At 47.9% G+C, this 24,340-nt stretch overlaps 1 protein-coding gene across 4 annotated transcripts in view; it reads left to right on the forward strand.

The window, feature by feature from the left end:
* The window catches only part of SLC8A3 (solute carrier family 8 member A3), a 145,528-nt gene extending 124,921 nt beyond the window's left edge, over positions 1-20,607 (forward strand). The window contains exons 3-8 of one of the 4 annotated variants that reach the window (XM_034993332.1): positions 1,337-1,443; positions 9,317-9,334; positions 13,294-13,418; positions 13,962-14,061; positions 15,747-16,022; positions 18,405-20,607. In XM_034993332.1, coding sequence (XP_034849223.1) covers positions 1,337-1,443; positions 9,317-9,334; positions 13,294-13,418; positions 13,962-14,061; positions 15,747-16,022; positions 18,405-18,781 — 1,003 coding nt within the window. In that variant the 3' untranslated portion in view covers positions 18,782-20,607. Of the gene's footprint in view, positions 1-1,336; positions 1,444-4,192; positions 4,297-9,316; positions 9,335-13,293; positions 13,419-13,961; positions 14,062-15,746; positions 16,023-18,404 lie in introns of all 4 variants that reach the window. The other 3 variants (XM_034993333.1, XM_034993334.1, XM_034993335.1) reach the window with 3 other exon arrangements.
* Positions 20,608-24,340: the final 3,733 nt, after the last annotated feature.

Below are 24,340 nucleotides of genomic sequence, written 5' to 3' on the forward strand. Positions count from 1 at the left end.
TATATATATATATATATATATATATATATATATACACACACACACACACACATATACATATATATATATACATATATATATTTTTTATTTATTTTTTTTAAAGGCGGGTGCTGAAGGCCTCAGCCCACCCAAGTCTGAGAGGGTGCAGGCCCACAGACAGCTGGGTAAGGCTGTCCCACTGCTGAGGGAAGACTCAGCTCTGTGCACACCCCCTCCAGCCATGTCCCACACCCTCTGCGAGACACCTCCACTAGAGTCTGGTGCTGAAATGTCCCCATTATTAAGCAAAGGTTGGGAGTGGCCCAGGTCCATGTTTGTTTTTAAAGCTCCTAGTAATGAAAGAAAGAAAGAAAGAACGAACGAACGAACGAACGAACGAAAGAAAGAAAGAAAGAAAGAAAGAAAGAAAGAAAGAAAGAAAGAAAGAAAAAGGAAGGAAGGAAGAAGGAAGGAAGGAAGGAAAGAAAAATGGAAATCAGTACTACTAAAATTGGTTTATATTTTTCATTGTTTAACAAAGCACCTTTTAACATAAAAATAGTGTAATTGTGCTAGTCCCAAGGTCATTGTAGGATTTGTAAGGTAACTGGGACTCGGAGTGCCCTAGAATTCATGTGATCCCCTCCGTGCACCCCTGTGGCTGCAGGGCTTATTTGGAGGTAGCTTGTAGCTTCTGAAGCCCTTCGTGAGTTACCAGAATGTGTGACTTGAACCGCGTGGCCCTCCTGGCTTCCCCGTGGTAGTCGCTGCCACAGAGAAAGGGAAAAGTCCTTCTATGTCCAGGCAAGATTCCCACAAGCCAACAGGCCCCTCCATCCATGTCCTTTATAGAAAGGAAACATAAGCCTTTCAGAACAACACCAGCTGATTTCAAAAGTCAAAAAAACTAAAAAAAAAAATTCTCCCTGTCCCCAAAGCAAGAAGGATAAGGAAGCAAACATTACAGAGGACCTAAATGACTGAGCCATTATATGTATATTATTTCATTGCTCTCACAACCGCCCTGGGATGGTGTAAGCATTATTTAACCTGTTTGTGTATCAGTTACATTATTTGTCCGAGGTCACATAGCATACCCAAGATTAGAACCCAGAACCATTGACTTTCCAGCTTTCAAGTCTGACCATGCCACGAAGCCACATGAAGCCTAAGAGGAGCCCAGGAAGCCTAGATGGGGGCCTGGGGCAGCCCTTCCCCTTGGTGCCCCCCATGGGGGCACACTTTGACCTTTCTGGATCTTTTCACTGTTTCCTTCTCTTCCTGTTCCTTCTCCTGGCTGGCTTGCCCCCCACCCCAATCTGCTCCTTGCTTATGATACTTATTTTTCCATCCACAGCAAAGCAATTCACATCAAGGTAATTGATGATGAGGCGTATGAGAAAAACAAGAATTACTTCATTGAGATGGTGGGCCCCCGCATGGTGGATATGAGTTTTCAGAAAGGTGTAGTACCCTGTCCTACCCAATAATGTTAACATTCTTCTCTCCTCTCTTCTTCTGGTTCTGTTTGTCTTCTCTTCCCCTTTCTTCTGCCACTCTAGTCCACGTCCCCTTGTTTTCTTTCTTGTTCTCTCATTTCCTTTCTTTCCACCTCTCCCTCTCCTCTCTCTGATCCCAGCTCTGCCCTAACACCTGCCAGCCTGTCACATGGTATCCATAAGAGGGATGTTCAAGAGTCCATGCTAATTTCTGTGGGATGGAGAAATGGATATGGGAAAAACACAGGGTAGGGGAGAGAGAGAGAGAGAGAGAGAGAGAGAGAGAGAGTCAGCCAGAGCCCAGAGTATCGTATATGGGTTCTCTGCTTCTCCTGGACGGCTTCATATACAGGAAAGAAAAAGATCACACAGCACAGTGCCAGGCAGAAGGGCGGCACCGGGAAACTGGCTTAGGTGCTCAGTACAGACTCCTATGGGGCAGGTATTCTCAGGGCTAAGCTTAGAGTCCCCAGACATTGGCAATCAATGTATTTGGATTTGGGTTCTATTTATGGTTCATCCCATTCCCCAGAGCAGGCCTGAGGAGCCCTCTTTTCTGCCATATTCCTGCTATCAAGGTGTGTTTCTCTTCTGACCTTGATTGAGCTGAAAGTACAGGTTTGAGTTTGAGGTCTAGGTCACAGACCTACCTGCTGGACTCTGTTTTCCCTGCAAAGAACATCTAGGTGTGGTGGCAGAGGGTTAGAATGGTGGGAGAAGGGCTTCTGAGTTGAGTGGAGACTTTCCCACGAGATCACAGGATTTCTCAGAGCAGATGGAGCCTTTGCCTTCAACTTAAATGACCCACACACCCCAGACTTCCGATAGGCAAGTCAGAACATTCTCTTCTGGACAGACCACTATGTTGAGGGGAGCCGCTAGTATTCGGGGGCAACGTTCCTTCCCTGGCAGGGCCATCAATCAGGTCCCTCCAGCCAGGCCCTTGGTCACAGGGCACCCATTCCTAACCCACAGCAGAGTCCCTGCAGGAGAAAAACTACCAGGCTCACAGCTCCTGGGTAGCCCCAGGTTCCCATATCTAGGGCCTAGAGAGAAGTTCCTAGAAAATTCTTCTTCTTCTTTTTTTTTTTTTAAAGATTTTATTTATTTATTTGACACAGAGAGAACCAGACTGAGATAGAGAGAGACAGACAGACAGCAAGCACAAGCAGGGGGAACGGCAGGCAGGGGAGCAGGCTCTCTGCTGAGCAAGGAGCCCTACATGGGGCTCTATCCCAGGACTCTGGGATCATGACCTGAGCCGAAAGCAGCTGCTTAACCAACTGAGCCACCCAGGCGCCCCTAGAAAATTCTTCCTGACAGTCATTTAGCTTTGTCTTTTTCCTCCCGAGCAAAGTATGTAAAGGTGTCCAAAAATGGTGCCAAGAAAGGGTAACCAAAAGTGTACTTGTGAAACACACACACAAAACACAAATGCACAGCAAATCTTGTGTCCACCAAACCACCTCAGGTCAATCTGCCACTTTACAGGTAGCAAAGCTGAGCGTGTCTTCGGAATAGAAGAGGAACATCAGAGGCTCTGATTAGACATTTTAGGTTATTGTTTGTTAGCACCGCTTTGCCCTTTAGAGAGCATTTAGGTCCCAGGCCAAAGACAAAGCTAGCAGAAAACAAAAATCATGGCTCACTACTGGGACCTGCCAACCCCACCATGGTGCCATGAAGGACCAAGAGGGGGATGATCCAGGCCCCCACAGCAACTTCTCCAATGACAATTGGCCTGAGCCAGCCTCATGCCAGTCTCTGGAGGGCAGTGATTTTCAAGGAAACTTTGCTTCCCTGGATGATTTGTTTTTAAAATACTGTGCTTTGTTGACACGCCCAGAAATGAACAAAGACCTCCTTCACCATTTTCCCCAGGCCCCAGATAATCAGCATTTAAGGAAGCCAGCCTTGGGACATATCAGCCCTATATGATAGAAGTACAGAGGTGATTTAGAATTTGATGACATATCATTTTCTTTACATATTCCTAGGAGTACATCCGCTGTAAATATTAAAGGAGTCCTGTATCATATTGTGGTTAATACATACTTATTTTAGTTCCCAACGCCAAAGCCCTGAGATCAAAAATGACAAAGATGTTAGAAATTCTCCCTTCCTTTCTCTCTCTCTCTCTCTCGTTTCCCTTCCTGATAAATACTTTAAAGTTTTCTTTGTGAGGCTCACATAAGAAGTGAGCGTAGACACGGAAAGGGAAACGAGCCCCTAGCTAGGTACTATTGGCATATTTCCTGTTGGAGAAGGGCCCTGGATCATTCCCAATGGGCCGGTAGTTTACCTGCTTCCCGAAGAAATGCCAGTTACCATGTGACACCCAATGGAATGTGCTGCCCAACTCACTTCCTACTAACCATCGGCAGGATCTAAACTGACTCCTCCCTACCAGCACCCTTGTCCTTCCCCTTTCCCTCCTGTCCTCCTGGAACCCTTCCTTTGCCCACTTTTCCTTGCCTCCTGGCTCCCTTTCCTTCACACCCATAAGGAAACTACGACCAAGGAGACAAGAAAAGCTGAGACCATTTTTTAATATGAGAAAAATACAATCCACCATAGTCCTGTCAAATGCCACCATGGCGGGACCGGGCTGCATGCGCCAGGAGTAATGGGGAATGATTTTAAAGGCTGTGCTCCGAATGACCAACCAATCTACCGACCCAGTCGACACACTCTCTCTCTTGTTGTCCCTACAGGAAAACCATAAGGGTTAAAATAGTAGATGAGGAGGAATACGAAAGGCAAGAGAATTTCTTCATTGTCCTTGGTGAACCGAAATGGATGGAACGTGGAATATCAGGTGTGAGATTCTTTAAAAAACAGAACAAAATAAAACAACAACAACAAAAAGAAAGAGAAAAATTTAAACTGAAAAGCAACAGCAACAAAAAGCAACTCTGTTTTTTCTCCCCCCATTTTCTTCCCTTTTCCTTTTTCCTCTTTTTGACCAATGGACTTTTTTATTCTTTTCCCTCCTGTATTCTCGCTCTCACCCTGTTTCGGTGTCATCTCTGCCTTCTTAGCCTTAGCTGATTCCCCAATCCTCCTTTCTCACCTTCTGGACAGCGCTGCAGCCTCAACTCCTCATTACCCTACTGAATTACTTCCTTCCACCTTGTGCTCCAATGATCTGATCACCACTGTCCCCTGCACTCTCCCCCGCAGCCCCCACACATACATGGACCCTGTAAATGTGGAAACTCCTTGGTGGGTGGGGAGGAGAAGAAAAAGAAAGGAATGTGATGCCATGCATGTCTGTACCCCTTCCCTACCTTCTTGCCCTCCCACCCCTCACCCTCAAGCCTGGATTGAATGGGGGAAGGGTCTGGGGTGGAGGCTGGGGCCCATGTTGCAATGACGCTTTGACAGTTTTGTGCTGCATTCCCCAACCTTCCTTGAGTGCTTGGCAGGTTATTCACTTGCAGAGTGGTTCATAGGTCCCTCTGCCCTTCATGGAGGTAAGTGTTTTATCTGACTATTTCACAGTTGGGGAGACCATAGTATGAAAAGGTATACCAAGTGTCAGAGGCCACAGCTTCTGAGACCTCTCTGAGACAGAGCTGGTGTCTGAGGTAGTCATATGATCTGGAGTCCTGAACTATTCTTCCTCCCCTTGACATCCAGCCCATCTCATTCTACCTTTATTCCAAGACCAAAGGAGGGAACTTTATTCAGGTTGCTTTAGGACCATGCAATCCCTAAAGCAGAAAATTGGGAGTCTGCAAAGAGAAGGAAATAATTCCAGATATGGGTATCTCCCCAGCCAGAGAGCCCTGGAAAAGGACTGACATTGGGCGGGCCCAGAGTATTGACTTATGGGTTTTCTGATAGGAGAAGGGCCTCTAAATGGTGTAGTTGGTGTTGATCCCTGAGAAACAACACAGTTCACAGAAGCCTGCCTTTGCTTGGCATCCGCAAATAGACATATCGCCCAGATCCCAAGATAACCCTCATCCCACACCAGGGGAGTGGCCTCATCTCCTCCCTTCCTCAAGACACGCATCTTGGGATACCTGCTAGGGTTCCATTCCTAAGCGACTGATTATGTTGCAACCAAGGAAGATATAAGGAAAGATTTCTTCTCTTGAAGAAAAATGATTGGAAACCACTACTTCGAAAGTGTTGGAGGAATATATGTGGTAATGGAAAAGGTGCTCTTGGGAAATATCAAGAGAAGGACATTCACAGTCCCCTTCAGGAGAGATATGCTTCTGGGAGCCTCATGGAGAATGGAACAGTGAGACCCACTTGTTTGTCACAAAAGGGTGATTATTCTGCAACTACTTCACATTCACATGACAAAGAGCAGCATAAAGCCTTTCATTCAAGGACAGATCTAAGAGATTCAGCAACTATCCTCCTAAAGTCTTGTCGACAGGTATGACTGATCAGTTCTCACTGTCTTCTGGGGACTCTCTGCAGATCTGACCAGTTCTGTGTCCACCCAGGTCTGGACATGCCTAGTGTTCTAGAGGCAAAAGCCCTCTCCATCTTCCATTACTCATCCTCTCCTTGCCACCTGATAGGATGTCGCCATGAGCCTGACTGCCAGAGTGTGCGGGAAAAAAATCTCTAGTTCCATTGTTTAGATTGCGTTTCTGCCAAACCACTGAGAATATTCTCAGAAGTTGTCTCAACACCTGCCCTACCTCATTCCCACCCCCCTTGTGCATTTACTCCTCCTCTTCATGATTGAGTGGATGCCGCAGACACCTAAAGCCATTGTAAACTAGCTTTATCAATTTCCATAGTCTCTGCTATGTAGGTGCAAATGAAAGCAGCACAAAAGATCATTCAGGGTAGCTGTAAAGAAGGCAGTGGCTCCAGACAAAAAGAATGGGTTAAAAGTCCATCCATGACTTTATTCCACCAGTAAAGAAGCCTCCCCTTTTTTTTCTGCCTCCCCAATAAACCCTGATCAACAGCAGGACAGGGAGTGACCTAGGATACACCTTGCACTCTTCAAGAGACTTGGCCAAATGCAAATGCCTTTGGCTCCTCCCCCCCCCCACCTTTTTTTTTTTTGCCCTGAACTCCGTTCAAGGAGATGTCAGCAAAGTCCTAGTGGAGCCTAGTCCTAGGGAGTGAGTAGGTGAGAAGGCAAGGATCCTCCAGGTCTTCCCAGTGACCAAGATGCCAAGATGGAAGGTGCCAATAGGAAATATGTGCATTTCCTGACTTCCTGGTCTATTGTCTATTTTCAGTTTCTTCACATCTTCCCATATTTTGGCATTAGACCATAAGGTGAAAGGTCATACAACTTGATTGTCTAGACTCAGAATCAAATGAAAACCCATCCTGATTTTCAGAATTCCCTGCTGTTCTCAGAGTGAGAAGCTGTCTTTTCATGATTACTGCTGCATGGGAGAGCCTTAGGCATTCAGAACAGCATAGACTTTGCATGGTCAAAATGACATTTGCATTACCAAAAAAAAAAAAAAAAGGACTGTATTTGAAATAGCAGATTCTATTCTTGGCAAACAAAACAGACTTTAGAGGTGAGATTAAATGCTCTGGATAAGCTAGAGGAGGGAAAAGGGAGGATGAATAGGAAACATGGTTGCTCTGGTGTAGAGTAAGTGCTCTAGTCCAGAAGTAGACATTGGAGGGCAACGCCGAGCAGCATGGTCAAGGCTGTTGGGGGCTGGACACTTGGAGCCTCATGTGGAAAGGAAAGCACTCTCCCCCAGTCGTGGGGCCTGTCTGTGCCCCCTCTTACCACATCAATGGGCTCACCCTGACAAGCTGCCCAGATGCTTCCAGTTACTCACAGAGCTATGCTATTTCCTGTATGTCCCTGGGGTGTCTGAGCAAGGATAAATGATGCTCACCTGACCCTGGGGATCAATACAGGGGAAAGTTCAGCTGCAGATTTTCTCATCATCAGCAGCAGGAAAAACACCCTGGAGGTATTATGTCACTCAGAATTGGCCTATCTGGATCTCGCTGACCATCTATAACTGCTAAGTGGAAAGTCTCAAATTCATGTAGACAATGGTACCATTCCAGCTGACTGCAAGCCCTCTCATTGTGATAGAGATGATCCTGGGTTGGGAGGGACTTCTGAGTGAAAACCAGGGCAGCAGGGACCTTTTTGGAAGAGCTACCCCTTGTGGGTCTACCTGGGGTCACTGATGTGTTCGGGTTTCTGGTTTCCCCTGGAGCTTGAGGGCCAGGAAGGGTTCTGCTTCCGTACAGATCCATAGAAGGAGCAGAATGAACAAGCTCTCTTGCTATCTGTCTGTCTACCTATCCATCTCAATGTAGCAAGGAGGTTCACTCAATTACCCCTTGGAATTCCATATGGGAGAAACCAGAAAAAGCTGACTGCTGTTTGCTCTGCTTATATACCATAAAAATTCTCAGTCCACGTGTTTTCAGTGGTTGTGACTGTGAGATGGTGGATCACTGGCCCGAGTTGCATTCCTAGAGATTTTTAGAAGAAACAATTCACAGACGCCACCCCCGCTCCTTCCTCGGCACCGTCAGTCACCAGCTGTATCAGGAGGATGTGGTGGGATGTTCCCAGACTTTTATTTGACAAGAGCCAGGGAGTGTGGGGCTGTACTGAGACACCATTGAGAGGAAAATGTGGTATGTCACAAGAATTTTTTAGCGTAAGTCCAAATTCGGGACCTAGGAATGCCCTGCGTTAGGTACGTCTAACTAAGCTTCCCAGTCCGTGTAGGGGCCTTATTATTTGTCATCTTCCATCTACAAATAGCTTTCTTTCTTTTTTTTTTAAGATTTTATTTATTTATTTAAGAGAGAATGAGATAGAGAGCATGAGAGGGGGGAGGGTCAGAGGGAGAAGCAGACTCCCTGCGAGCAGGGAGCCCGATGCGGGACTCGATCCCGGGACTCCAGGATCATGCCCTGAGCCGAAGACAGTCGCTTAACCGACTGAGCCACCCAGGCGCCCCCTACAAATAGCTTTCTGTATGACAGTTTCTCTGGTCCAGAATACCTGGACCCTAGTTAGCCTGTCCTGTCTGGAACAAAAACACCACCATCCAGAGATGCAGCCCCACAGGATCTATAAAAAATACAATTGCCAAAATACGTGGCAAAAAACAAACCTCAGCTGAACCCCTACTAGTTGTGGTGACTTTGCTAGGCACAGGTTAATACAAAATGGTATTACCCTAACCGCCAGGCTGTATCTATAAAAAAGATAAACCATTCAAAGAAAACATTTTGCAGAATTCAAAGTTCTGGCCATTGTGGTAGCTAGGAAGCTATTCGTGGCCATGGAAGTGTTATGGGCACTGGGAAGCTAAGCACGATCTGGTTATAAGGTTAGGGATAGAAGACACAGGACTGAGCACTATTCCACTCTTGTAGGCCACTGCTCAGGACCCTGAACTCCTATTCAAGCCCCAGGGTCATATGCCCCACTGATAAGCCAGCTACACTCTACAGTTTCCATGGTAACTGGATCCTCATTCCTTTACAGAATGGATATGATAACCTGATTTCTTAGAAGATCACGAATGACCAACTCTGTGTCTGCTCCGCTCACATGGATTCCCCATCCTCATTCCTTTTCCCCTCGCCCCCAGAGCTGTAGGAAAGGTGCGGGGAAAGTCAGGCTGCAGGGCTCTGGTGCTCAGCAGTCCCTCCAGTGGCTTATGCCTCTTGCTGGTGCTGTGCATGCCCTAAATGCTGCCTTTTGCATGTGGCTGCAAAGCTCTCACCCACTAAGCTCACTGCCTTCCTTATCCTGCTGCAACCACAAAGCCTGGGGATACTTTCAAGATGGGACCTTAATGCTCTTTCCTTTTCTTTCTTCCCCTTGTCTGGTACCCATTTGCAAACAGCGCTCCTGTTGTCTCCAGGTAAGAGGTGTCTTGCCCCCTCTTTTCTACTTCTCGCCAGTGCCATTATTTAGTTTAAGACCAATGTCCTTTGATTTAGTAGGAACTGCGGGCTCGAGCTAACCTGACAAGTTCTCCTAAGGACTGAGAGGTTTATTTCCCCACTTGAAGTAATTGTGAGGAAGTAGACAATTCTTTGAGCACCACTTCTGTCAGCGGATGTGGGTAAAGGCAGAGCTGGTCCTCTCTGGGGCCAGGAAGAGAGTTGAAACTTACCAGACAGACAGTGGGTCATAGACTTCTCCTGAGTCTTAATTCATCTGTCATCTCATGTTGTAGGGCAAGAAAGGATGAGAGTCTGGGCTGAATCTCCTAATGGGATCATGATGGGATTTGAAAGAAAATACTTTGATCTTGAAGGAACCAGGGGAAAATAATCAGGAGCTGCTGTGAGAACATGAAAAGCAATTTTTGAAAAATCTCAAATTTTACTGATCCTGGAGATCTTCCATCTCATTACGGCGGAGACCTAAATTGCTAGAACTTTTGTTCATTTGTCATTGAAGTCACATGTGTCATGAACACGAAAAAGAATTAGGATATTATGGGTGGTGGGGACAATTATCTGGCTGGAAATAGAAATTTTGGAGAATTTATTTTGGACATATTCTCATGCAGAATCTAGGTTCTGTTTAGGATGTACACCTTCTTTGAGAGTATGCTTGCATCAGTGGAATGAAGTCATAAACAACATCCAACTTTGTGAGCAGATAGGAAAGCATTTCCAGCATATCAGCAATACTGTAACTCTCAGTGCAGGCAGAGTGAGCTATACAAGATGTCTCAATATAAGTTAAAATAACACTTTAAATTCATCAGCTCTTTGAACATATAACAAATTTTAGGAGCATTCGAGAGGCAAAACATCTTACAGGATTCACTGGTATTCAAAATTACATATAGGCTGAACCCTGGTTTTGAGAAGGGGCAGTATATAAAGGCCATTGACCTCCTTGGAGCCTTTAAACAACAACAATAAAAATAGGTAAACCCTACATTTTTTTCTTTCTGAAAAAAAAAAGGGACTCCAGCTTCCTTGGCCATTTGCTTCCTCTTTGTACCAACAAGACAAGAACTACCTCTGACCCCATATATTCCACTATTCCCCCAGGGTATTAATGCCATAGCATTGGGAATTCCTTCTCTAGTTCACTTACCTTCTTGCCTGAGGAGGTATTTGGGCTTCCAACTCTTGCTTCTACCCACCCCCACCACCAACCACACGCATATATACACACAACAGAGATTGTGATTTAATTTGGGCTTTCTTGTACTTTTAACATATTTGCAAAAATACCAATAGAAGCTGAAATAGGAAAAGAAGGTATCATTTTCTAGACCTTTCAGTCCGTAAACTTTTAATCTAGGGGCCCATGGGTAGATTTTAAATGCACTGGAAATCTCAAATTCTTGTTTGCATTTTCCTGGGCAGACAGGCAAACATGATTAACAATGCCTGGTGGTGAAAGACAGAGAGTAAATATGTTCATTCTGAGCTACACCACCAAGTTCAGGGACCTGGGATTGAGCTCACTAGCGGCATTGCCCCATTTCTTTCTGAGGATACCTGTAAAGCATTCCCAGCAATCTATTCTTGTCTGGCCTGGCAAGCTCTTTGTTCTTCCAATATTTGCTCAATCTGTCATCCTATTCGTATTCTCTCTCTTTCTCTCTCTCTGCATGCCTCCCCCCTTTTCTGAGATCTGAGAGTTTCTTCAGTCAGTTCAAATATCAAAATCACCTATCATTTATTCTCTTCGCTTGAAATCCTGAGGAGTTACATAAACAAGCTATCACAATCATTATGGACTTTTAGATTTGAGACTTTTCACTCTCCCAGGAAATTAATTTGAATGTAAAAGAATGATCATTACAAAGATAGAAAAAGGCAGGAATTTCTACCAAACCAAGACACTAAATCAGAGTTGATTTAAAGGCATGTGAATCAATCACTTAACCGATATATATGGAGTACCTCTGTGGGGCTGTGGGAGATCCAAAGATAGAGGATTGGTATTTGTCAAAGAGATTTTTGCAAAAAGCTAAATGGAAAAACTGACTGTCACCACAGGGGTGGACAGGTCAGTAGGTAGATCAATATCCTGCCAGATGGATATAGTGCCAGACTGATGGCTGGACAAGGGGTTAGACAGGTACATTTATATGTCACTGGAGAGCTCATTATATTGGAATAAAGTTCTTGTGGCACATGTAAAGTATGACATGGGGGCATCGGGGAGGGAGGAGTAGAATAATACTGTCACTGCTAGGATAGCCATTATGATATGGTGCCAAAACCTACAAGTAGAGGAAAAAGGTACCCTTGCTTTTAAAGAATCTATAAGTATTTTTCTAAAGGCTATTTCTCAGAGTGGCTTGCAGTCTGGCTTCTAGGATCACTGACTTCCTAGCCAGAACCCTAGGTGTACCCAGATTTACCTTCATAATTGACTAATAAAAGACTCAGAATCAATGGCTTGAATAAAGTTAGGCTGCTAAAGGGTGTCTGCTTACTTAGAAATAGACAGGACTTTGATCCTTGAGAAATAATTGCTTCTGAAAGCTGTCACCAACACTAGCAGGAGGACAGCACCACGGACAGCTCCCAAACATTTTGGGATTGCCTTCTGTGTTTGGTGCGAGAAGCACTGAGTGAAACAGCCAGCTCAGGAATCCTCCGCATACTTTCTTCCCATCTTCATTCAGGACAACTAAGAAAATCCTTATATAAAACAGCCTCTCTGGTAACTTACACTCTTGGCTTATCGTCTTTCCAGCGAATTCTTTTCCTTGCAACTTCAAGAGCTCGAGTCTCACCCGTCACTACGCTTCACCGATTCCCAAGTTAGAGAGAAAAGAAGACCTCCTTGGCCTCTGACCCACTTTGTCCTTGAGATTATCCAAGGACTAAAGGATTCCCATAGGAGATTCATTATGTGGAATGAAAGCAATTAAGGAACTGAATAAAAGAATTAATTGCATGTAAGAATGTGGACTTGGAAGGAAAGATGTTTAAATGATCTCTGAAAGAAACGGGCTGCCAAGAGCAATTTTCTAATCAAAGGGGAATAAAAAGATTCAATCTCTATTTCACTCTAATCCAGAAAACATGTCTTCATGGTGAAGTGGTCTTAAAATGGACTCACCAGTTGAAGTGCAAAAATATTCCCACCATTCAACCTGAGAAGGGACCTCTGGTAAATGAGTCAAGATGCTGAGGGACACAGGGAATGCCTCAAAAAAAAGTAAAGGAAGAGCTTCCTTTTGGTTTTGATTGAACGAGTATTTCTGTTCCAGAAGAAATGTGCCTGGTTCCTACAGAAATCCTGGGGATCTTTCATTGGAAAATCAAGAAATCTTTCAGGAAATCTTGCAAGTTTCTCACTGTGGGGATAACATTCACTTGTATGGAGTGTAGATATTCCTCCCTTCTCCTCTATAGAGGGCACATCCAAACGGTGTTGGAAACAGATGTTAACGGGGGTGGGGGGAAGCAGTAGACATATCCTTTGGATTAACGTGGTTCTGATCTCCAAGAACTTTTACATCAAGTAGTTGAACAGTCCGGCTCAACAATTCAAAGTTGTTAAACGCTTTTGTTCCCAACTCTCCAATATCTCACCAGATGACTTGGGGACTTCAATAGGTGCTATTTCTTGGAAGGTCTTTGGGTCAGGTTGCTCACCCAGTTACAAAATGGAAATAGGAATGCTTATTCCAGGCCCTCAGGGGACCCTCTCAGGGTCTGATGGTCATAAAACGTTCAGCACATTATGGAAAGAGGCACTAAAAAATACCTGAAGTCCCTACTCTCGAGAGAAGTTTGCTTTGTGCCCGCTGCCCATGCCTAATACTCTGAGCTTTAGACTCCTAGGGAGTGGTGAATGTGCTAAAGCTAGTCTGATTTTGTTTTGTTGCAGAGGTGACAGACAGGAAGCTGACTGTGGAGGAAGAGGAGGCCAAGAGGATAGCAGAAATGGGAAAGCCAGTACTGGGCGAACACCCCAAACTAGAGGTCATCATTGAAGAGTCCTTTGAATTCAAGGTCAGGCCATAAATGTGATCTAATTGAATAATAGAGTAATGTGGTGGGAGGTAGAAGTTTTGTTACAGTTTCACCACTGAATAGTGAAGCTGAAACTGAACAAATCACTTACCCACCCAGTGTCAATTTCCCCATTTGTAACATGGAAGGAATAGTGCTGGCCATTTAGATCCTAGGAATATTGGGAGGAAACATAACAAATGGAATAAATGGGCTATAAAGCCCCTCGATGTATTATCACTATTGTTTAACTGTATTTTAAAAACAAAGATTCTAAAATTTACTACTCCGGGGCAAGGTTTATTGGCATCATTACCGTTATGCTCTATTTTATTGCTCTAAGTATCCAATATCCACCATCACAACCAAAGAAAAGGGAAATGGAAAGACTGGCCCAGAAGACATCATCCAAGGCCATTACTCCCAGGACCCATGTGGATACACCTGGAATGCAAGACATCTTTCATTCCCTTGAAACACCAGACTCCTCAACAGTTCTGAGCGTTCTAACCTCATGATTCCAAGTTTTTATCTCCCTGACAGAGTACGGTGGACAAACTGATCAAGAAGACAAACCTGGCCATGGTTGTGGGGACCCATTCCTGGAGGGACCAGTTCATGGAGGCCATCACTGTCAGCGCAGGTAAGAGGGTCTCAAGATGGGCACTGGCCTTGCTGAGAGAAGCAGGCAACGCCAGAGAAGGGAGAACACAGCCCCATCAGCAGCTACCAATTTCTGGACAGGCCCCTGCGTCCCAGCGCTAGTCCTTGCTCTTGGCCTGTTTTACCAGGTCACTTTGGAAAAGAATCATGGGGTAGCTAGAAGAGCATGGCTATCACTGGTTTCAAATCCTGGCCCCCACCCGTGTGACCTGGGACAAGTTACCCCCCCCCCCACCTCAATTTACTCATTCAAAAAGGGAACCATTTCGACCTTCCTCAGCAAAGTAGAATGGTAGAGTCTGGTACCAAACAGGAACTCATTAAATTCTGGTTTCCATCATTCTTTCCTCTCACTTTTTTGGACCTCCTTTTCTGTAAACTGGGGGACTATTCTGATTAGACATGGGGGTCCAGAGTTTGTAAAATCTCTGCATTGACACTGACAAACCTCCGCCCTGGGTGATTCCAGACCTCTCCTTGGCCATTCACTGACAGGCTCCCTCAGTGGCGGCCCAGAGCACAGCCAGGGCCCCAGACGAGTCTCTCCACCACCACCCATAGTGCCTCTTGGTACCGCGGAGCCCTCCCCGTACTGCCCAGCTCCGCTGGCCTTGTCCGCTTTCATGAGGCTTTGCTGTCATAGCAACCACAGGGTCCCATGCCTGAGGCCCGGGAGCCAGGGCAGAAGTACTGCTGGGAAGAGAGGGTGGCCGCGGCAGCTGCTGCCCCACGTCTCATGTCGCCCGCCTCAGATCCCCCCAGGTCCCCCTCTGATGACCTTACTTTGCCCCTAAGGGGACAATAAACAGAATATAGGCGACCCAATAGACGAACCCCCTCCTTTCTCAAGCGAGGGAACTGAGGCTTAGAAATAAGGGGTGATTTTCCTCAGCTTACCGATCCTCTTCCTGGCAAAGCTGCACCCGGAACTCAAGCGCCCTAACTCCTGCTCTTTAAAACCCTAGCTTCCCCTGATTGTGTCAAACATAACAGAGGTGGCCCTGGACAAGGTACCAGCTGGCCTCAGCATGCCCTCTCCTCCCGGACTGCTGAGTGGGCAACTTGGCCCCCATTTCCTGGCAAGGACAATGGGACCCAGCCCTGCTCTGTCCCATGGGCTATCGGGAGGATGGCGCTAGGTCTCTGGTATGCCCACATGATCTGGAAGGACAGCCGACCCCCCAGGGACGGATAGCCACCAGAACCCCGAGCTTATTGCCGCAGGCACATCAGGAACATTAGGGAGGCGCTCCGCCCACGTCCAGTGAAGAGCGGACACACGGCTGATTTCGCTTTTCTTCGCCCAGGCAACCAGACACAGCCTGCTCTACCCTCCTCTCTGCTTCGTCGCCTTGTCCTTCCCGAGTCCCACCCCCACCCCCACCCCCAGCCTCTCTCTTTCGCCCTTCTCTCCCTATTCCCCTGTCCACTCCCTCCCACCCTCCCGGGTGCCCTGCATTCACATTAACCAATGGGGCACCCGCACTCGGTTCCCCTTTCCCCAGTGTCGTCTGGCGCCCAGGCCGTGGCGCACGCCACTGCCCAGGAGAGGGCTGGAGTCTCCTGCCAGCTAATAATGCTTGCCACGTGGGTTGACTTGATTTTTGCTGAATGGGGATCTGACCTCGCTGCCCTTCCCCGGGGCCTGTTTTATCTGGTCTGCAGCAGGGGACGAGGAGGAGGACGAGTCAGGGGAGGAGAGGCTGCCATCCTGCTTTGACTACGTCATGCACTTTCTGACGGTCTTCTGGAAGGTGCTGTTTGCCTGCGTGCCCCCCACAGAGTACTGTCATGGCTGGGCCTGCTTCGTTGTGTCCATTCTCATCATTGGCATGCTCACGGCCATAATCGGGGACCTGGCCTCCCACTTCGGCTGCACCATTGGCCTCAAGGACTCCGTCACCGCTGTCGTTTTTGTGGCATTTGGCACCTCTGTGCCAGGTAAGAGTGAGGGGGGCTTGGGTTCGCAAAGAGGTTATTACCGGGGCCAAGGGACCCCTCCACTTTACCTCAGTATCTTCCTTACTATCTCGGATCTGAACTTAACAGAACCTCTGCCCCAAAGGTGCACAGAAGCCAAAGGGATTAATGAAAACAATTACTAGCAAGAGCTAACATTTCCTGAACACTTTTGATGTGTCGGGCACTGTGTATGCTACGCAGTTTACAGGTTTCCTCTCTGTAATGCTCACCAAAACCCTGTGTAATCGGGATCGTTATTATCCCCACATGACAAATGAGAAAACCGAGGCCCACAGAGCTAAGTCAACTGCCCATGTGAGTGGCCCACTTTCTTAACCTCCACATGATATGAAGGCCACAAACAACGTAATTCAAAGGCTATAGATACTGTTCCCCTCCCACTTGTCTCTGGCAGCCACCGAGACTAAAGATTAGCCCACTTGAAGATGTCACAATAGAAATGTTCACAAGCATTCTTGGCTTCCTCACTTAGAAGGACACCTGTGAGTACAAATTGTCTCCTGGCGGGACAGGAGAGGAAGCTTAGTGAGCTCTTGTCCTTTCATATGATGAATTACATATTCTTTTCTTATAAACACCCAAAGACGAACAAGAGCAGGCATGAATTTATTCATTCATTAGACAAATATTTACTGAGCCCGATGCAGTCCTGTGCTAGTCGTTGAGGCTATCGTGGGAGGCGGGCAGGCGCACTCCCCGCTCTGAGCGGAGTTCAGCAGTTACTGGCAGAAACTGCACTCAACTCCTATAATTAAAATCATCTCAGTAAGTTCAGTGACAAGAGAGTAGAGGTGCTGTGTAAGCATAGAACAGGGGGACCTGGGCTGGGCTGGGTCGTGGATAGCTTCCAAGAAAGGCTTATATAAGCTAGGCTGGGATGACAAGGAGCAGTTAGCCCGCAGAGGGCTGTGTTAGCTCAGGCTCCTGACTTAGTTCAGCTGGGTGCCCAGGACATCAGAGCCTGAGCTCCTGCCAGGGAGCCTCCCCGATACCACAGCAAGGAAGAGAGAGCATCCTCCGCCAAGAGGGTTAGGCTGAGTCCCATCAGACAGGACTCTGCTGGCTGGACCCAGGGAAACCCTTCCTGGACTAAGAGAATAAAACCTTCTAGAGGGTAGCTGAATTGACATGACACTCGAGGAAAACCGCGTCCTCAAACCCCAGCACGGAGTGGTGGGATTATTTGTACATTGGTGGTGTAAGAGGCTTGGCTCTCATGGAAATGTGTCAGGTGGTAGGAAATTAGACAGATGATCCACGGAAGGCTTTGTGGAGGAGATGCCCTGTGATCTCTGTTCTCCAGGCCTCTAGGGACTGAAACTATCAGAGGGGAAGGCGCAGAACTACCACAGGGGAAAAAGGAACACACGTGGGAAGAAATTGCAGAGGATCAGAGGCAGAAAAGCAAGGTCATAGGCAAGAAAAGGCAAGAGGTTTTCTCTGGGAGATCTGAGAAAATTGGCAACAAGGAGGCAAGGCAGGACAAGCGGGCAAGGAGAGAGCTTGGGACACTTCCAAGTCCTTGCAGTTGGCCCAGGGAGTGGCTGGCAGCCATTAGGGGCTTGACAAAGGTTACGCGGTGGTGCACTCAGCTGATTTCATGGCTTTGCCCGAAATTCTCTGGGGTGGTGCTATGCAAAGGGCCCTTCCATGAGGGTTTTAGGGCCATAGGTCTTGTTAACTGCCCGTGTGACCTTGGGTAGATTCCTTGACCCTTATTTTCCTTACCTGTGAAATCAAAGGGTGGCTAGATGTCCCTGACAGTCCTTCCAATGCCTACAATCCACGCCAACATCTAAAGTCAAGCAGCTTGCAGGGCCCTGTGCCCCATATACTAACTACAGAGGCAGAGCCCTGTCTTCCTTGAGTCCATACCTCATGGTTCCCTGACGTGTCCTCTGTCCCCGTAAATCCAGCCCCTAACACAATGCCGAATCCAGGGGCATCGCCCATGACTGTGTTACGTGAGCTGATACCCCACGTGATGGTTACAATCGGGCATCTACCCTCAGCAGCTTCCCAGGATGCCAAGGTTCCCTGGGCAGATCATCATGGGATAGCAAACTCCCCTTACGGAAAAAAATAATCCAAAGGGAACAGCAAACCCACCGAGTAAATATCAGGACCAATAGGCCCTTATTCAGGCCCCAGCAGATGAGGAACCTGAAGCCCAGAGGAGTGAGGTGACCTGTCCAAGGCCACACAGCCCGTTCACGGCAGAGCCCCTGCCTCTCCTTCCTGAGCTCGGCCTGGGGCCTTTTGGACACATGGGGTGGGGGGGAGGGAGGAGCCTCCGCGTCTCAGGCTCCCTGCAGCTCCCATCGTCTCTCCCTTTTCCAGACATGTTTGCCAGCAAAGCCGCCGCCATCCAGGACACGTACTCGGACGCCTCCATCGGCAACGTCACGGGCAGCAACGCCATCAACGTCTTCCTGGGCATCGGCCTGGCCTGGTCCGTGGCCGCCATCTACTGGGCCCTGCAGGGACAGGAGTTCTACGTGTCCGCCGGCACGCTGGCCTTCTCGGTCACCCTCTTCACCATCTTCGCGTTCGTGTGCATCAGCGTGCTCTTGTACCGCCGGCGGCCGCACCTGGGCGGGGAGCTGGGCGGCCCTCGCGGCTGCAAGCTGGCCACGACGTGGCTCTTCGTGAGCCTGTGGCTCCTGTACATACTCTTTGCCACGCTGGAGGCCTACTGCTACATCAGGGGCTTCTGAGCCACGCGCGGAGCCTCCGCCGCACACGCCTCGGCCTTCCCTAAGCGAAGGGCGCTTTGCCCCCGCGGCTCGCCGGGGAGCAGCCCGCGGAGGCGGCGTCAGGGCCCGAGCCCCAGGACCCCACCCCCCGCCGACCTGGCCCCCCCGCCCCCCGCAGTGGGCCTGAAAGGGCAGAGTCTTAACCAATCGGAGTGGAGGGAGCACCCACTTCACGAAGTATTTAATTCAGTACAAACCCCGACAGCAACGACCCACCTCCTCCGCGTCTCCCCACCCACGTCCCTGACCCACAGCGGAGGCCAGACCCTTCCGCCGCCCGCCGTCCCAGTATTCCTTTGCTTCGTCCGCTTCCCTGGGGGCAGGGCTTCCGCTGTCTGGCGGCTTGGCCACCTCCGCACCCTCTCCCGCAGCTGGCGAGGGTGGAAGTGAGTCCTCCCCCCCCCCCCCCCCCAGGCCGCTGTCATCATCGTGGCCATTACTGTGCTCGCTTTCCCATCAGGTGTCCTCATTGTTTGTTCCTTTTGTCTTTTCTCTCTGAAGTCAGTTAACAAAGGTGCTGTGAGGGAACCCAAGGCGGGAGCGGACAGGTAGAGGCAGGACGCTCAGCCGCACCCTCTCCCCCTGTCCCCCCTCCCCCTCCCCCTCTCCCCTCTCCCCCTCTCCCTCCTCCCCATCCCCTTCTCCCCCTACCCCTCTCCCCCTACCCCCTCTGCCTGGAAACAGCTGTCTCTTGGCCCCAGCCCGTCCTGCACCCCGACCCCCAGTCCGCTTTTCTTTTCAGTGGGAGAGGGATGTTGTTCGGGTGGTAGTGTGTTTGCACACTCACGAGGAGCGCTGAAGAACCAGGGTTGGTGCTGGGGCAGGAGGAGCTTTATATGCTTATGTCGAAATCCAGTTTAAAACAAAAGGTCATGGTTCCCCTTCCGTGCCCTTTCCAGTTTATTCCGTCTGTCTGGCTGTGGCCGTGTCTATACGTTTATCCTTCCGCAGGAAGACCCCCCACGTGGGAGATAGGGGACAGAACTAGGATTGGTACCTGATGACAAAGGGCAGCTGGGGAGACAAAAGCATGGATGGCTTCTTGAGTATCTTTGGCTTCCTATCTGAGGCCGAGGACAAGAGCTGTCCACCTCGTGAGGTCTTTGAGGGGAAAGATTATATTTAAAATGTCAGTGCTTTGGGGAAATGTCAGCTTCCCACCCCCTCACTTCCTAATGCGCCACACTAAGAGGTCTGACTGTATTTCTTGAGGTAATGCAAAAACTGAGAGGTTGATACGAAAACCAGGGGCTCCTTCCACCTCTCCTGGACCCTCAGGTCACTTTGGAAAGCATTTTCACAAGGTACGAACTGGAATTTCTCATCTCTCCCACATTCCTGCTTGTTTTTAAACCTCATGAAGCTCTTTTTCCAGCCTGTGGGCTATTTCTTGCCCCAGTAAAGAGGAATCTTAGTTGCTATCATCCCACGGAGCCTGGGTTTATAGAAAAAGAGATTGCCATGGCCTACAGACCTTTTCCCAACAAATTTGGAAAGGCCTTGGCTTTAAAACACACACGCTTGTGCGCGCACACGCACACACACAAACACACAGTCATCACAAAACTGCCCACAGATCTTTAGGCTTTCTGCATTGACATAAATACATTTTTTAAGGGAAAAAAAGAGAAATTAAAAAACACCTGTTTAATTTTAAACACATTTTTTTAAGAAAAAAATAACTAAAAAAGAAACAGTGCTCATGTCATAAGCTATGTTGACAGTTGCCAGTGGAAATGTTGGGTTGGTTTTAAAAAAAATAAAAGCTATACTTATATCTCTCTAAATACAGCTTGCTTCTTCCATGTTTCTTCAGGAAAAGGTCCAGGGGGCCAGCTGGGGTTTCTTCTGGAGCAGATGCGGTTAAGGTGAAAGTGTCGTCTCCTATTTGTATCTCCTGTCTGCATCTGCATCCCCTCAGATGCCAGTGCTCCAGACCCAGTATTTTTAAAGCAAAAAGAATACTTTGGGGAAATGCCGCCCATCAAAAGCTGGACGCTGGGACGCTGGGACGCTGGGACGCTGGAGGACCGAAGCAGCAGAGCTGCGGGGATTAGGGGAAAGAGGCTTTCGTATCAGAAAGGCGCGGTGGGGCAGGAGTCCCGCCAGGCAAACAGGGCCCTGCATCTCTTACCAGTAGGCACATCCGTTCGTTCGTTGACTCATCATTCATGCAACAAGTGGATTTTGAACGCCGTCGATGCATTGAGCTCCAGTCTGGTGATAAAAGGAAGACCTCAAGCAACTCACAGTCCAGAGGGGGAGGTAACACTTTCTTAACCAAGGCTCTTTTGGTGCCAAGAAACAGAAACCCATTAACCTAGCCCAAGAAGTAGAGGGGGAAGGCGGCAAAGGCCTGGTGGGGGGTTCCTGTGGAACCCCAGACAGAAGGCACAACTGGCCATAGGAGCCTGCAAGTCTGCTCTCCCTCGCCCCCAAACAGCATAGTCCCCCCAGTCCTCCCAGTCTCCCCTCAGACCTGGCCCCTTCCTCTCCCTCCCAAGATGCTCCCTCCACTCTGCTTGTCTGACACGTGGCTGAGCACATGGCTCGGCACGGCCACCAGCCCTGTCACCACGGCAAGACTGCATAGCGCCATTCCCACAACTGCCTGGGACATCCCTCTTCTCTGAGTGGATTCTCAATGGAGAGAATGTGACCAATCTCCCATCCCCAAAGGGCCATTCCCGAAAGGCAGAATCCTCTGTTGGAGGCTGTGTCTGGCGGCTGGGCTACCTGTGGATCGGTAGCTTTGTCTGAACTCCCGGTCTGAACAACTCAGGAAAGAGAGGGGTGACATTATATGTACTATTGCCCTTCCCAAAAAGCCAAGTGTTGGGAAGGAGCCTATGAAGCATATGAACCACCAAGGTGCAGATAAAATTTACAGCTCTATGTCATGAGTGCTCTAAGAATGCCATAAAGAGGTGCCACGGGAAACACTAACTCAGCCTGGAAGCATCGGGAAAAACAGAGCATGTAACATTTAAGTAGGATCTTGAAGGAAGAATCTTTTGATGAGGGGGCTTGGTAAGAGGGCTAAAACAGGATATGGTGTCGTCCTGGAATAACGATGGTTGGCGTGGTGGAGTATAGAGTTCAAGGGGACACAGAACAACACAAAAAAGTAGACAAGGAGAAGGGTTTGGCTAACAAGCTCATTTAGTTCTTTGCCAGACACTAAGATGAAAATGAAAAATGCCCTTTAGCTGATTACATGGTAGATGCCAAATCATGAAAGCCATTTGGACCTATAATTCCCCCTTTTTGAGTCATTTCTGGATTATGTAGATGTTAGGCTTTGTCAAGGCAGAAGCTGGGATGAACCAGCGAGAACAGGAAAGAGGGCTGAGAAGAAGAGCCTGGGAACCTGAAGACCTGGGTGCTGGTCTGGAGGCCGCCATTACTTAGTTCTGTGGACCTGCACCGCTCCATCTGTGCTCTGGATCAGTGTCCTGAACTACAAATAAGCTCTTGAATGGCCTTGGAGGCCTATTACTTCTATCTTCCACTCTCGTTCAATGCATTCTGGAATACATATACAAAAGTGACATGTGCACGTGCATGCTTGTGTGTGTGTGTGTGTGTGTGTGTGTGTAACAGCAAACTGCCTATCAACCTCAACCTGACAGGGCGTTGCAGATGTCCTTTGGGAATTCTTTGGCCCTGCTGCCTGTGTGTTAGTGTGAAAAAAGACATTGCTAGCCTTTCGCACATGTTCATTTTCAGTACTTTTTACTGACTCAGCCACGCACATTCTCATTCCCTTGATTCATTTATTACCACGGCTAATATTAGCTGCTATAATAAATAAACCCCAGGACCACAGAGCCTTTGCAAGATGAAAGTTTGTTCCTCACTCTTGCAATAATCCAGTGAGGATGTTCTCAGCTTTCTTCCACGTGAGGATTCAGGAGCTCCATTTCCTTCCATTTTGCGGTTCTGCCACTCTCTGAGGCCTTGGAGTGCTCTTCATTCAGTGGCAGACGGGAAGAAAATTAAAGAAGGCACACACACTTCTCACTGCCTTGGCTCTGAAGCGAGATGCATTACTTTTGCTTCTGTTCCATTAGTAAGCGCTAATCGCTTTATCCCACCCAAAGGCAAAGGAGACTGGAAATTACAGACCTGGCTGGGCAGACACTTCCCAGTGTCCACTCTATTTTACAAGAAAAGGGACTTTTTATGAATGTGTGCTTCCGCCATAACCCCTTTGTGATTAAAGATAGATATTTTTAGGGCGCCTGGGTGGCTCAGTTGGTTAAGCGACTGCCTTCGGCTCGGGTCATGATCCTGGAGTCCCAGGATCGAGTCCCGCATCGGGCTCCCTGCTCAGCAGGGAGTCTGCTTCTCCCTCTGACCCTCCCCCCTCATGCTCTCTCTCTATCTCATTCTCTCAAATAAATAAAATCTTAAAAAAAAAAAAGAAAGATAGATATTTTTAATATCAATGACCAAGAGCAGTCTGACCTATGTCTATGTGAGGTTTTAGGGGTTATAAAAAGCCTTGTATATACATGTATTTGAGTTGGAGAAGAACCACAGAGGTAGATATTATTCTTATTTTATCACTGAAGTCCTGAGTGGCTAAATTATTGCCAAGAGCACGTAGATCTTAAAGGCAGGACACAAGTACAAGTCTTCTGACTCCAAATCTAAGCTCTTCCCAGAATATCATGGCCTCTGATGACAAACACTGGAACAAAGGATGAGGCCCCCAGGAGGCAGATCTAGCTAGTGAGGGAGTCCCTTGGAAGCAGCCAGGGGGGAAGGCAGAAGAAACCAGCCAGCAACTGGCCCTCTCATCCACCTTCAATTTCCTCCTCCTCCCCTTTGTCTCCATCCTTGCTGAGCAAAGGAGCTTCCTCTAGAGGCAGCTGAATGGACTGATGTTCCAGTAAGAGCCAAACTGGTAGAAATTCCCAAAGGGGAAATTACACAATGGTAAAGTGATCTGGGTTGAGGAGTCGAACTACTATTAATGATGGAGAATTACCTGGCCCCAGGGAGGTGGTGATTCAAAAGACATCTTCTTGGGTAAGAGTATCCCAAAAAGATTCCTGGAAACTGCCCTAGTAGGTAAATCATGTGACATTTATGACATTTTCAGAAGAGAAGAGGGGATCAAACTGTCTTTATAAGAAATTAGATTAGCCTTTACTCATAAACTCAAAGTGAATTCATCATTCTTTCTTAAATATCTGGAAAGGAGGTGACCCAAGGGAAACTCTTCTGGTGCCTCAAAATCCTTAGATTTTGATTTCTAGTCTTAGTCCTTTTTACTGTGTCTCAGGTTCTTCCTGACCACATCAGCACAGCTGTTTGTCACTCCATTTCTTCCTAATCCCCTTTATTAGAACTGCACATTACATGAATGGGGTTGTTCTACATTATGTGGTAACTATTTGCTCTTCTGCTATGATCAACGCCTCTGGCTTGGATCCTCGTTCAATCAATTTCTCTTTCCATGACCATAGGGCAGCAGTTAAAACCTGGTGGCCAGGAAGCTTGATGTGTTTG

The sequence above is a fragment of the Mirounga leonina genome, unplaced genomic scaffold (assembly GCF_011800145.1).
Source record: "Mirounga leonina isolate KUSES-001 unplaced genomic scaffold, KU_Mleo_1.0 Mir_82, whole genome shotgun sequence".
NCBI classification, from domain to species: domain Eukaryota; kingdom Metazoa; phylum Chordata; class Mammalia; order Carnivora; family Phocidae; genus Mirounga; species Mirounga leonina.